Below are 14,259 nucleotides of genomic sequence, written 5' to 3'. Positions count from 1 at the left end.
AGGGCAGGAACCTGGAGGGGAGCTGTTTGCTGACCTGCTTCCCATAGTTTGTTCAGCCTGCTTTCTAATAGAACCCAGGACCTCCAGCCCAAGGATGGCTCCACCAACAAAGGGTTGGGACCCTCTCCACTGATCACTAATTGAGAAAATGTCATACAGCTGGATCTCACAGCGACATTTTTTTAACTGAGTCTTCCTCCTCTCCAATGACTCTAGCTTGTGTTAAGTTGACACAAAACCAGCCAGTACAAGAGGTGACCACCAAAGTTGAATTGTCTCTTAGAAGAGCTGGTTCCAATACCAGACTGTATGGTCATATTTGAGGATGGAGGCAGAAACCAAAGAAACTGATAGAGAGACAATGTACCTAGAGCACAGCCTGTTGAAGTGTGATGCTAATTAGTCTTATCAATAATCACTTGGAGTCTGATATTGAGGGTGAAAGCTGAAAGATCAAAGAAGCAGAGCATCAGTCACTAGAGACTTTCTACCCCTATGAATCCTCAGACCAAATGGGGGCGAGATCCTGTCTCTACCCACCTTATATTCCTGTTTCTCTACCTCCTGATTGTGCTGGATTAAAGGTGTGAGTCTCCCAAGTGCTGGGGTTAAAGGTGTGTGGCAACATCGCCTGTCCTTTATGGTTAACTAGTGGCTAGTTCCACCCTCTGATCTCCAGGCAAACTTTATTCATCAGAACACAAGCAAAATATCACACAACATTCCCCCTTTTGTCTATAGGCAAGAACAAAATATCACACAACAGCCCGGAGATGTGAAGGGGGCTCAGGTACACAATCCCAGGCCAAGATCCCTGAGGAAGTAAAGTGATTAGATTTTAAGTAAGAATTATTGGAATTATCATGGAAGGAATTAGCAATCTTAAAGACTGTCTAGAGAATTTAAATGCATAGCCATTTCATGAACAGGAATGAGTTGTAAAAGAAATGTTGTTTATCTTCATGGTACAATTCTACTCTATGATTTATTCCTAAGCAAGGAACATAATGACACCTGTAACCAAATACTTATATGCAGGAAGAGTGGGCGCAACATTATTAGTAATGACAGAAAATAGGAAATCATGTAAATGCTGCATAAGAGCACATCATAGTACATCGATCATAAGCAATGTAATGGAAAGCTTCAAAATCATGTTACCCAGCAGCAGAATGTGACATAAAGTTAATATCCAGTAAAGGTTATTTTTATTGCTATTAAAAACATATGGATAATAGTTTATTAAAATTGCGTGTTTCTGAAAAATCTAGGAACATAAGAAAATCTGTTTAAAATTACAATCCTAGCATACTGAATGCTTCCAATTGCATTCTTCATATTATATAAATATATTTTAATTGTATTCTTTCCCTTACCCCAAGTATTCTCAGACCCTCCCACCTCCCTATCCACTCAGTTTCAAGTTATTTTCTTTCTAAGAAAAAAATACACAAAAACAAAAGCAAGCAAACAAACCATTAAGACAAAAGCACTGAAACAAAACAGAAAAAGGATACAGAATACATGAAGCTCATTTTGTGTTGGCCAGTGAATCTTGTGTATGGGCTTGCCCTGAGTGTGGTTGATGGTCACTGTTACTCCCTTGGAGAAAACTGATTTCCCCTTTACCAGTGGTTATCAATTGCAAAAACTTCATTTTACTGCTGCTCCTTTAACAAAACAATAATAGTAGATTTTCCCCTAGGCTCATGACCTGTGTAATCTCAGGTTCATGGCCACTTTCATAGTGCCAGGTATGGGTTCCATCTCATGGAGAGGGCCTTAATTCCAACCAGGATAGTGGATTAGTCCCATAATATTTGTGCCACTATAGCACCAGTATATCTGACAGGCAGGTTGCTGTTGTATGCCATATAATTTGTATTTAAGTGATATTAATGATTACCTTTCTCCTCTGGCAGCATGCAACGTACCTTCCAGCATAATGAATACTAATTAGTAGAGGTGCAGCTTCTAGTTAGGCACCAACTCAGCTTTTCTCTGCTCAATGACATAAGAAGCATTGTCTTCAATAACAGGACTTCGATACCATCAGATTGTAGAGAGGAACCAATAGCCTTGGTAGTGATCTGTGATGTTGCAGGGGGTAGGGTATATGCAGGAATTCTTTGACCAATGACTCAACAGAATATAGGCAATTGCTAGTCTTGTGAGTTTTACTCTGTGGCATAATATATCTATTTGGGGGCATTGTCTCCCCCATTATTAGGTAACTCTAGTTAAATTACTTTCATATATTTGCATATTTTATGAAACTTCTATAATAGCAGGTTTCCACATGACTTTTCAAAAGGTCTTTAAAGTTAGTAATTCTCTCCCCATCTGCCCTCCTATACCCTTCTCTATTTAATCAGGTAGACACTGTCATGTTGGTCTATGCACCAACTACCCATGCCTATTCTCCATTTTTCTTACTGCTTGATTTTATAATTAGTTCCCTGTTACTCAAGAAGTCTATTTTTGCTATATGAATACAATTTTGATGCAGTATATGATTAATTTGAAAAGAAATGATCTTACAATACTCAGCATTTTCATAAAGGAACAAGATTATACTCTGATGACTCACCTTTATGTTAAAAAGCCAAGTAATTTATTTACAAAGCATATCATGTTTATATGACATTCTATGTTGTTTATTTCTAGAGTATTTTCTATAATGTTAATGAATCATCAAAGGATCTCTCTAGATTTTATAAGCTGCTTTTTCATTCAGCCACTTACTTCTCATGTTAGGTCAGTGATTCCTTAGCTGATTCTTTCAGATTGCTCTGTTGATTGGCATTTTACTAGGCATTCATATCCCCAAGCTTATTTCAGTGGATCTGAATATTCAGAATCTGTGAAATACTGTAAATGTTGAAAGAATAAGTGGGAGTTTGTCCTTATTTCTGATTCAAATGTTTTGTATTAAGTATAAAGAATATTGTAATTTTTAAAAGAATTACTGACTGAGGAAGTTTCTTTCCAATATTAAAGGAAGAATGTATGCATTATTTACTAAGAAAAAAGGGTTAGGTTTATGCTGCTAATAAAAAATACTTATGTACAAGTCTTAAACCAGTGGAAATTGTCATATGGATGAAATTTAAATAAGGTAGAGAACATGGAGGAAAAATAAAATTGTGGCCTCAACACAATGGGTAATCTTCCAATGTAAATTAATAATCTTGGGGAGCTGGAGAGATGGTTCAGGGGTTAAGGGAGTTTACCACTATCACAGAAGCCCAACTTTAGTTCCCAGGACCCACATTGGGCATCAAACAATGGCCCATAATTCTAGCTCCAGAAGAATGACACCCTCTTCTGGTCTCTAGGGTTACTAAATTTACATACAGAAAGCCACATGCATACATATATACACATGAAGTTGGTTGTTTTAATTTAAAAATTATGGAGAGATAGAAGCAAATTTCAACAATACTGAAGGATTCTTATCATCATGAGCTTTTGGTGTGAGCTGTGTGTTGGTCTTTGTGTCCTGAGTATTTTAATAGCAATCTATGCTGTATAGAATAACAAAAAAAAAATATGTTGATTCAATGAAAGAAAAACATCCTGGTATGACTTCAGGCTCTATATTGGAGAGAAATTGCTGAAAAGAAGGCATTGTAGAGGATCAAATTTCAGGGTCATAAATTTGGTTGGGAACTGTTGAATTTGATGTTGCTATAGAACATTCAAGATGAAATAATATAACTGAATTTGGAGCCAAAAAGAACAGGACATACACAGAGTTCTGGGCAGCTGTGGCTTTGCAGAGTGCATAATGCAAGTCATCTACTGTAATGATATGAAGAGGACAGGGCAGGCACTACCCTGGTGATGGGCTCAGAGTAAACAACCATTTGCAGACCGAAGGGAAAGGAAAGACATTAGTCACAGTGTGGGAAGTTTCAGAAACAAAGGAGAGGAAAGTGATGAGAAATAGGGTTCTTTGAGACACATGGGGTGCTGTTGAACTACAGAATTGTTTGAGAGGAGATTATTTTTGTCTTTTGTGTGAGAAGTTTCAGAAAACTATGAAGATGAAAGTCAGAGTAGTCTACCGATATTCTAATGTAAAAAAAAAAAAACAAATAGATGGGTACTTTGTGGCCATGTTTATGTATAGTTATGTATGTATGCATATAGATAAATAGAATGGTGAACAGATACTGTATTCTGAAAACCCCCATAAAAATAAAGTACATATGAGCTATGTCTCTGTGTGTAAGAAATTCAAAGAGAATTCTCTCTGTGGAAGTTTCTTACAGCAAGAGTGGTCCTGGGTCCATGGTTCCAAAGAAGAAGATGACCAAGTGTGACTATACAAATTTGTGAGGAAAAGCATCTCAGTCTGTAAAATGAGGCTAAAAATCACTGGACTCTATGGCACACAACAAAGGCACCTGAAATAATGTGTCAGTTGGGGTTTCTCTGGGATCTTCTGCATTGCTGTCAGCACAGACAGTATCAGAGATAGGGTTGGGTACACACAGTGTGGAAACAACTCCATGGAGGGGCCTGCCAGACAAGGACAAAAGCCAGTGAAAAGGATTATCATCTACCTCTCCTCAAGTGGGGTCACAGCTCCACCCATCACAGCCAGCTAGTATTTGGTCCAGCCCAGCTGCCAGAGAACAGGGACAGGTGCTGGCCCCACAGGTTTTGGTTTGCGTCTCAGTCACTGTGGTATGTTTTCGGCGGAGGAACCAAGCTCACCGTCCTAGGTAAGTGGCTTTAATGCTCCTTCCCATTCAGCTCAACCCTTGTTGTCTTTCTTGGAAAGGTCTGTTTTTTCCCTCTGGGAACCTCTTCTTATCTGCCTTCCTAAGACTTAAGGACTGTATCCTTAGCCTTCTCTATGGTGACTAGGGGAGATAAATGTTTTAGAGTAATCTGCAGGAAGGGCCAGAAGATCAGAATCATCTGGCCTCAGATTCTAATAAATATGCTGTGATCTCACGGGCTTTAGTTAGGGTCAGGCAGGAGTCAAGGGCTCCATCCTTGTTCTCAGACAAATTAATCATTGGGGACCATTGACTGGGTCAAAGAAGGACTACTAGGACTTTGTCAGAGCCCACAGTATCTTTATAGGGTGTCAAGGGTTGGATCTAGAGATGTAGGTCCAGCTTTCAGGCACTTAGATTACCTAAGTGGGGACTGCAGAGGTATAATGAAGGAGTAGGCTTGTCATAGTCTTCAGTTCTCTGATCGTCTACTGAGCTGCTGAGGTCCTCTAGACAGAGAGACAGCACTGAGTAGTAATCAGATCCTGCTCATCTAAGGATGATGGGGGATTCTGTCTATGAAGCCCAGTATCCCTGGGTTATGGTGTCTCGTGCTTCCATTGTCTGCTTTCTATCTTCTTCAAATGGCATGTTAAACTTGGGAGGTCAGGAATGAGGGACAAACTTGGGGTTTCAGAATGCTCGCTGACTGTCAGGGAAGCAGGTTGCTGCTGTGAGCAAGTGACTGCAATGCTCTTCCATCTGAGTGAAGAAACCTCTTGAACATGGTGAGCATAGAAGGAATGGTCAGGTCAAAATGTGCAGGAGGCACCAGAGCCCTGGAGTAGCCTCAGATCTTCTCTGAATGGAACACACTGCCCAGTGGAAAAGCTGTGAGGGTTGATGTAGAGACTCTGTGGTCCAAGATAACAGGAGGTTCAGTGTCCCCGGGTGCTGGAGACAAAGAAGGGTCCTCCTCAATTAATGAAAATGCGATCTTCAAAGCATGGTGGAATATAACATGTTCTCCAGAGAGCTCTACCACCTCAGGAATAAAGAGGAGATGTGCTAGGGAAGGTAATCTGATAAGGGGCAAATTCCAAGTTTGATTATAGACAATAGGGTGGAGAGAGCACAGTCATGCCTGCTGACAGTGTCCAGGTCACGTAACTTGGGAGAGTGTCCAGGAAAAGACTACCAAGAAGGCTGTACTCATGGAGGCTCAAGGGGGCAGATGAGAAAGAAGAGGAAGTTCCAGGTGAATAAGATGACCAAAGTGAAGAGTCACTGAGATTTTGATATTTTGTATTTTGTCTCCTGATTCAATCCCCTTCTTTTATTCACACAGGTCAGCCAAAGTCTACTCCCACAGTCACAGTGTTTCCACCTTCCTCTGAGGAGCTCAAGACAAACCAAGCCACAGTGGTGTGTATGATTAACGACTTCTACCCGGGCAGTGCAACAGTGACCTGGAAGGCAAATGGTGTACCTATCACCCAAGGTGTGCACACTACAAACCCCTCCAAACACAACAACAAGTACATGGCCAACAGCTTCCTCACTTTGACAGCGGACCAGTGGAGATCTCACAATAGCTTGTCCTGCCAAGTTACACATGAAGGGAATGTTGTAGAAAAGAGTGTGTCCCCTACAGAGTGTCTCTAGGACCCCAGCCTTTCCTTAGCCTAGGGGTCCCAGAGTGGGGTCTCTTCTCTGTGCTACAAATCTCAACCTTGCTCTTTTACCCACTGAATATTCAATAAAATATCATTGATCAGAAGAACTGCCTTATCACATTTGTTCTTATATGTTTAATTTTGAATCTACAATGTGTGTGTGTGGGGGGGCGCGTTGGATTCAGGTTCCCAGTGAGAAATGAGTTCTCCTTTGAAACATGCAGAGGGTATCACCCTAAGAGTGACCTTTCCCTTGCTCTGCACTCTTCTCTGAGCCCTGTGATGCAGAGACACTCATTCAGAACGCAGCTGAAGTAAGACATCATGTTTCAGGCTAAACAACTAACTTAATATTACATAGGAAATCCCACAATTCTGTGATATAATTCAAAACATTGGTGCTCATGGTCCTCTATACTGGGGCATGAGGTGGGATAACCACTCAAGCATAATAATGTCATCCAATGGGAAATGGATCCAACTCAATTCCTGAAGGGGTTCCAATTAATTGTTCATAGGAAGTGGTCTCAGAGTCAAATTCCAGACTACTCAAGGTCATGTTGGGTGAGACTTCAAGGAAGACAGTGTGACCTGAGAGGTTAACTCAAGCCAGTTGCTTGGGTAGAGTTAGGTGTAGCAAGCACCCTCTTCACTGGCCCAAGTCCTCTCATGTGCATCAGCACACCAGTGTGCACTTCAGATTGGTGTCAATCACGGTCTTTGAAATTCACAGTCAGCCATCAGTGGCCCAACCTCTGTCCAAGTCAGCAAGGATTTAGTGTTCAGGGCTTGGAGACATCATCCTTGGTAGCTTATAAGCACTATAGACACTGACCACATCCAGAATTCTGGTGGATTAGACAGTGCAGTAGCATAGTCTGCAAAGCCAGAAATATTCTTCATCAATGAGGCAGAGTGACAGTTGACAACACTGAGCTTGATCTCAGGCCCTCAAGTCCCTAGTTTCTGAGCTAGGAAGAACCTTTGGGATTTGTGCTTCATGGCAGCTTTCTGATGCTAGGTAGGGCATGATAAAGTTTGTGCCCAATAATTGGAAGTGAAGACCCTGAGTATCCTCACAGTAGTATTTCTTGCTAGGGTCAGTGCCAGCACTCATCGGAACCCAGATATTGCCCAGAGACTCACTTCCTCATCTTTTTGCTTCAAGTTTTCATTGACAAATTTGGACACAAAAATTAGGAAACACAGAAATAGTAATGTTCTCATATTCCCACCAAGCAACTTCTAACACTCATTTCAACTGGATTTTGATTCAACCATAACATTGAACTCTTCCCTTATACTGTGTTACAAAAAAACATTCCAGAACTTGTATCTTGTGTGCTATGATTATATATACTTCCAGGTTTACAAAAAGAATGCCTAGACAGCATATCAAACTCCAAAAGAAGTTATTGATTATTTCTTGATATCAGGTAATAGTCAAGTTGTCATTGAATGACTGTATGCCATGACCACATATTGTTTAGTAATGTATTATTGGTAATGATTCTACCATGTGTAGGAAGATGAGATGTGGATTGAAACTGATGGTTGTGTGTGTTGTCCACCTGCTGTCTTCTGCAGGGTCTCAGAGCTCTGTTTTTGTTCTTCACCAGACAGGAGCTACAGAGACTGAGTTAGTGGACTCAAGACTTTGCATAGACTCCATGCAGTTAGTAGCTTCCTTGACCTGTTACCAAGGGCTCCTCTCTGTTCATTCTTATCCTGTAAAGAGCTTCTTCTAAAAAGTGTGTGGAAATTTTATGAATGACTTCCTGGCAAGGCTGGCTCAGATGACATGTGGGATCATGGGAAGCAGGATCTTTTAGAGAGATCACTGTGTATCCCAGAATCGTCAGAGACAGCATATGTCACAGCTGAAACTGGAAGGTAAGGTGCATGTAGGGTTTTTGAATGAGCCTATATCACAGTGTTGGGTGTTCGGCGGAGGCACCACGTTGACTGTCCTAGGTAAGTGAGTCTTTCTTCTTCTGTTACTGCAATCTCTAAGGTTTGAGATGATTTTTTTATTTAATTATTTCTCATTCTCTATACTACTTCATGCTTAAACTTCATTCTAGGTAAATAATCTCTTGCTTCTCTAGTTTCTTCAGCTCACCTCAGATGGTTCCCTGTCACCTTTCATGTCTAATCTCAAAGAAGAGGGGGGAGATAAACTGTTAATATGTGTCTGTCATTCTGTTGAGATATGCAGTGCTCTGATAAGTACTCCACTGTGTCATTCTCTATGAGTGTCTATGTTTCTAGTGAACTTTGTGAGGGCTAAAGTGAATTGCTTTTTCATGGGGAAGGAAGGCCAGAGGCACAGAGGGAGAGGCAGCTGTTGAGTTAGGAGAACATAGAACACTCAGCATTGAGACTGGTGAATAACATGTCAGAGGTCAGGTAAGCTGGAGAGTGGAACTCAGGATTCAGTTCCTAGGACAGGCAGAAGAAAGGATCCCCAAGCTCCCATGGAAAGCCATGAACAGAGCAGTAACCAAGCCAGAACTCAGGAATTTTAGTAAGGAGAAGAAAGGTAAGGGGGCTCTGGACACAGGAAGTCAAGAGAGAGAGACTGAAGCTGCAGTTGGGAAGCTGGGTTCCTGGGTCTCTCTAAGACATTGGTTAGGAAACAGAGCAACTGCATTCACATAGCTCTGGTCCTGATCCATGAAAATTACACAACTCATTCAGAGAAGGGATCTCACCTCAGTCTGCAGAATGAGAAACAGTTTGCCCAGATACATGCTACACTGAGCAGAGGTCAGGGACCTACAAGGCACAGATTTGGGTGAAAACACACTCCTAGGTTTAAAGCTTAGACTCAGCAGAGGGTTTTACATCAGAACTGTCTTTGGAGTGGGACAGACAGACTGCAGACATATTAAAAAAAAAAAACAGGAACAAGGTTACAAGGGCAGGAAAGTGAAGGTCAGTTATCTTTGTTGAAGGTCAAAGTACAGGGAGGTATCAAGTGAACTACTGCACAAATATGGGGTGCATAATTCCTAAGAACATAGGGAGTATATAGAAGAAATGCATACCTCATCTTCTGTACTCTGTGTGTTCAAACACAGTCACTAAACTCAAGACACTTAAAATGCTACCTCCAGGATTCCTATTGGAAAACTAAGATTCTGATCTTCTCTTTCTCTACCCTGCAGGTCAACCCAAGGCTACACCTTCAGTCACCCTGTTTCCACCATCCTCTGAGGAGCTTAAGACCAAAAAGGCCACACTGGTATGTGTGTTGACTGACTTTTACCCAGGTGTTGTGACAGTGGCCTGGAAGGCAGATGGTACACCTATCACCCAGGGAGTAGAGACCACTAAGCCTGTGAAACAGGGTGACAAGTACGTGGCTAACAGCTACCTGCACTTGACAGAAGAAGCATGGAAATCTAAAAGCAGTGTCAGCTGCCTGGTCACTCATGAAGGGGACACTGTGGAGAAGAGCTTGTCCCCTGGAATGTGTCCCTAGGCCTTTCAACATTCATCTCACCCACACAGGCTGGGATTTGAATCATGCACAAGTATACCCTTACTGCTCTTGCCTAACATAGACCTTTACCCTGCTCCTGAAATGCACAATAAAATATCCATTCTCAACTTGTAATTCTACTCTAACTCATTTGTTTTAGTGTACATTTCACTGGGATTCAGAGTGGTGTGGGGATGGCCTGGCACTCTGAAGTCTGCAACTAGGGTTATAACCTGCATCATCACCCCTGGGAGTACCATCTCCACACAGACACATTTTCCCAGCCCTCCTCTGGAGCTCTGATCACACCATGCAATTGTACAGTGTGAATGTCATAGACTTCCCTAATTTCACTCTTTAATATACCTAATCGCATGCCTCCTCCATTTCTAACAATCTATTGGCACTTAGTCATCTTGCCTTAGAATTACAGTTTGGAGACTGGGACACTTCTATTATCTGTGATCTCAGTTTCTATTACTCAAGTCAAAATGAATAGATAGTACTGGGATATTGGAAGTTTATTACACTCAATACAAACAAGTAAAATCAAGCTAGATAGAGTGTATTTGGGGTTCATGAAGGCTGCAGTATGGTTGCAGTCAGCCTTCATGTGAATATGAACTAAGGCAAACAAGACATGATTTCCAGCCCAAATGTTAACAAAGGCATTCAGTGCTGAATGTGAGAGACTATGACAAGTTTCCACTTCAGAACTTGATTCTGGGATTTGTCATACAACATCCAGGCATGACTAAATATCTGGGTACCCTACAGAGAAAAAGACTGTCCCTAGAATTCCCATCCCACCAGATCTCATTCTTTCCCTAGCTCAAGGCTTAATATTTCAGGGTGCACCTGTATCCTGAAGTTATCACAGGCCCCTACTAGGGGACTAGGTCAAGCCCCTAGCAATGCAGACCTTGTTCAACACCATTGTTCTATAATTCCTAGTACTTAGGGACACAGGACCAGGGTCTGCACTAAGTTTATTGTTGAGAAATCAGCCTGGTGACTTGGCCTAAAAGATCAGGGAATATTTAAAACAGTGGTATGAGAAGAAATAAGGCAATACTATTAGATCCTAGCCACACCAATTCAAACCTTAGTTTCTGCATTAAAAGGGTATTCAGTGGATTATGTTGTACAGCAACTGACTTTAGTTCATGGTGGTGATTCAAAGTTGAATTTGTGTCCTTGGTCATATTGGAGTCAATGCCAGCTCCACTCTCACCCACCAGCCACTACCTATAGGAACACATTTTCATCACTTTGTTGTTACATTGTAAACACAGAATTTAATTCATTCCTTAGGGATACACCCATGGAATACACCATGATTATGCCCAGACTACTGGTGGCATGTCAGAGGGCAGGAGGCTGTATACTAGTGAGTCACCTGGGTTCAATTTTTTCCCAATCTTGGCAGGAACACTCCAACAGAGTAATGGAAGTGATTGGACTGAGGATATCAATATATTGAAGAGAAAATGAGAAGGGGACAAAGAAGTTTTTACCATGAGAAAACAGGCCCTTAAAACCTTCCCAGGACAAGCTTGACACCTTGATGGCCATGTAGCTTGTGATTCCTAAGTCAAAAAGTGGGCATATCTATATCCTACAACTGGAATTCTTGTGGGTGGGGGAAGTCCTGATAGGAACTAGTGACAGGAACGTGTTGAGAGAAGAAACTGTCCTGATATGACAGATCTCCCCAGACCCTCAGGATGACATTTGAGCAGGATCAGCCCCAGAAGAATATAAACCTTGATATATGAAAACTTCTGAGATCAAATTCCAGGGCTTGTCAAGTATTCTAATAATTCAGCACAGCAACTGCACAGGTTCAATCCAGAAAGGGTCCCAGCACTGATAGGAGAAAACAAACATGATTTACCATACCTAACAAAAAAAGCTATCTCCAGTTGACAACTGCTTGCAAAGAATAAAGTAATTTTCACCAATGGAGTCTCACTGGAGGGTATATAAACTACATGCAAGGCTTGGCCTTGTGTCTAGCAGTAGATGGCCAACACAAAACAAACTCACTGGTGATTTTGAGGATATTTCGTCTCATATTGATTTGGCTATTCCTTATCTCTCAGGTCCTTTGCTTTGTTTGTGTTTTATGGTTTCTGATTATGTGTTTTTATGAGTTTTGTGTGTGTTGTGCTTTTTAATTGATTTCTTTAAAAAATCAGTTTTTTATTTGCCTGCCTGTTTGAGAGAGAGAGAGAGAGAGAGAGAGAGAGAGAGAGAGAGAGAGAGAGAGAGAGAGAGAGCAAGAGAGAGTTTAGAGCTTAATGGGTGTGGAGATGAGGATCTGAGAGGAGATGGGGGAGGGAAAACTGTGATCAGAATATGTTATATGTATTTTCGAAAAAAGAAAAGGAAAATTAAATCATGCTATGATGCTACGGATAGAGTATGAGTAAAGTTGTTAAAGATTGGAGCCTGGACATGATCACTCTATGTGAATATAAGATTCAAGTCAATTTGGAAATGACCCCAAGATTAACACTCAGGAACTCTGATTAACAGAACCTGTTTCAAAATTGATTTCAGGACTAGACTCAAGTCATGAAAGGCCGAAGCAGAGTGAGTATGGCCTGAGAACTGTCAGTAAGGCCAGGTGTTCAGGAAGTCTCAACTGGGCCACATGCTTCTTCACTAGCTCATGGCCTTTCATGTGTAACTTCATCTGGTGTGGACATCAGACTGATGTCAGGAGTGATCCTTAACACAGATCTGCCTTCCTTGGTCTAGTGATTATCCAGCTTGGTTGGTCCATCATGTTCAGGTCCTGTGTACAACACTGTCTGTTGTTAACAAGGGACATGGCAGTTGCCTGCACCAGAGCTCCTCGTCAACCTGTCAGCTCAGTGACACACTCTGAAAATCAGGAGACATCCTCAATGATGAGACAGAGTGACAGAGAATGTAAAAGTAATGTTTGATCTTGGCCAGAACATTCCAAACCTCAGCCTCTGATACAGAAGAAATTTTGGAAATGTGTATCTCACAGTATTTGTCTGATTCTTACTTTGTGGAAGAAAGACATTGAAATGAAGTTGGGTATCATCATATCTCAGTGTGTTATAGGCTATAGAACACTGCCACCAAAGTAGTAGCTCTGCTGAGGGCAAAGACAGAACCTACTGAGTCCCATCTGCTACCCAGAGACAAGACTCACCTTTCGTTGCATGGTTTTATTACAGAGAATACAGAACATAAGGAACAGAGACATGTCAGCATTTCTATTGATTAGTCACTGAATAATTTATTAAATTATTTCAATTGACCTTTGACAATATAAGTCTCCCCTCACATAATATCTTGAAGTGGATCTTGACATGTTATCTTTATGTGTGTATATTGCACCACAATTATGCATTGATAATAACTAAAATGTTCAGAAAAATCAACTCTAGATTGAAATTATGGACAGTCTTTCACTTCAAAAAAAGAGTAATGTTTTCATCGCATACCCATAAATATCTTAGACCCATAGTATTTTTCACACTGGCATTATTCCTTCTTGTTTCTTTATATGTATACATCACAAAGATGGATTCTGTTTCTTAATCTACTCAACTAACCTGTGTCTTTTGATTGAAGAGTTGACAGTATGAACATTTACATTTACTATTAAAAGGTGCTTGTTGATTGCTCTCGTATTTTTTTTTACTGTATATGTTCTTAGTTTTATTTTGTGTCTCACTGAGCAATCTCTCTACTCAGCTTCAGTAATTACAGCTTCATTTCTGTGTATGTAGGAAATTGAAAGATAGCTTAAAATAGTCACGATACATGAGTATGTCCTAGGCTGTTGAAAACTGTGGGGTCCACAGGTCGCTCTGGTTCCCATCCAGTCAGAAGGTAAAGGAGGAGAGCTGCTGATCCTAGGATTCTTTTGTTCCTGTAGCTGCCCAATATCTTCCTAAGTTGTTGTTGGTAGCAGCTCACTGCTTCTTACTCCATGAAAAGTTGCTCTTCTATACAGTTATTGAAAAGAATTAGTTTACTTTGAAAGAGGATAATTGCAAGGACTGGTAGCATTTTCAATGAAAGACCTCCAGTACCACTCATTTTCAGTGAGCTCAACATCCTCTCAGGAAGACAGTTACATCTAAGCATTCCCCTAGCACAACTGCAACCAAAGGCTGCTGCATCCATGACTTTGGGCAAAGCTCACACTTTTTTTTAATGAACCTGTGTCACAGTATTGGATGTTTGGCATAGTGACCAAGCTGGCCACCTTAAGCCAGTGTCTATTTTCCTTGTTTTTCTAAAGGTTCAAATACATTTCTGTTTTGTTGTTGTTCTTTTTTCTTGTTATACTTAGACATGGTGAGTGATATAA

The 14,259-nt window shown here is 41.0% G+C and overlaps 1 protein-coding gene across 16 annotated transcripts in view; it reads left to right on the top strand.

Annotated features, from left to right (window-relative positions):
• Window positions 1-10,031, top strand: part of LOC114687105 (immunoglobulin lambda-1 light chain-like) — an 826,243-nt gene extending 816,212 nt beyond the window's left edge. For 6 of the 16 annotated variants that reach the window (XM_037209856.1, XM_037209860.1, XM_037209862.1 and 3 more), the window contains exons 3-4: window positions 8,346-8,383; window positions 9,580-10,031. In XM_037209856.1, coding sequence (XP_037065751.1) covers window positions 8,346-8,383; window positions 9,580-9,896 — 355 coding nt within the window. In that variant the 3' untranslated portion in view covers window positions 9,897-10,031. Of the gene's footprint in view, window positions 1-4,695; window positions 4,734-6,081; window positions 6,517-8,345; window positions 8,384-9,579 lie in introns of those variants that run through there. The other 10 variants (XM_037209861.1, XM_037209854.1, XM_037209850.1 and 7 more) reach the window with 3 other exon arrangements.
• The last annotated feature ends 4,228 nt before the right edge of the window (window positions 10,032-14,259 follow it).

This window comes from Peromyscus leucopus, chromosome 12 (genome assembly GCF_004664715.2).
Source record: "Peromyscus leucopus breed LL Stock chromosome 12, UCI_PerLeu_2.1, whole genome shotgun sequence".
In the NCBI taxonomy this organism is placed as follows: domain Eukaryota; kingdom Metazoa; phylum Chordata; class Mammalia; order Rodentia; family Cricetidae; genus Peromyscus; species Peromyscus leucopus.
Note: the sequence above shows the minus strand (reverse complement) of the source record. Positions and strands in the feature narration are given on the sequence as shown.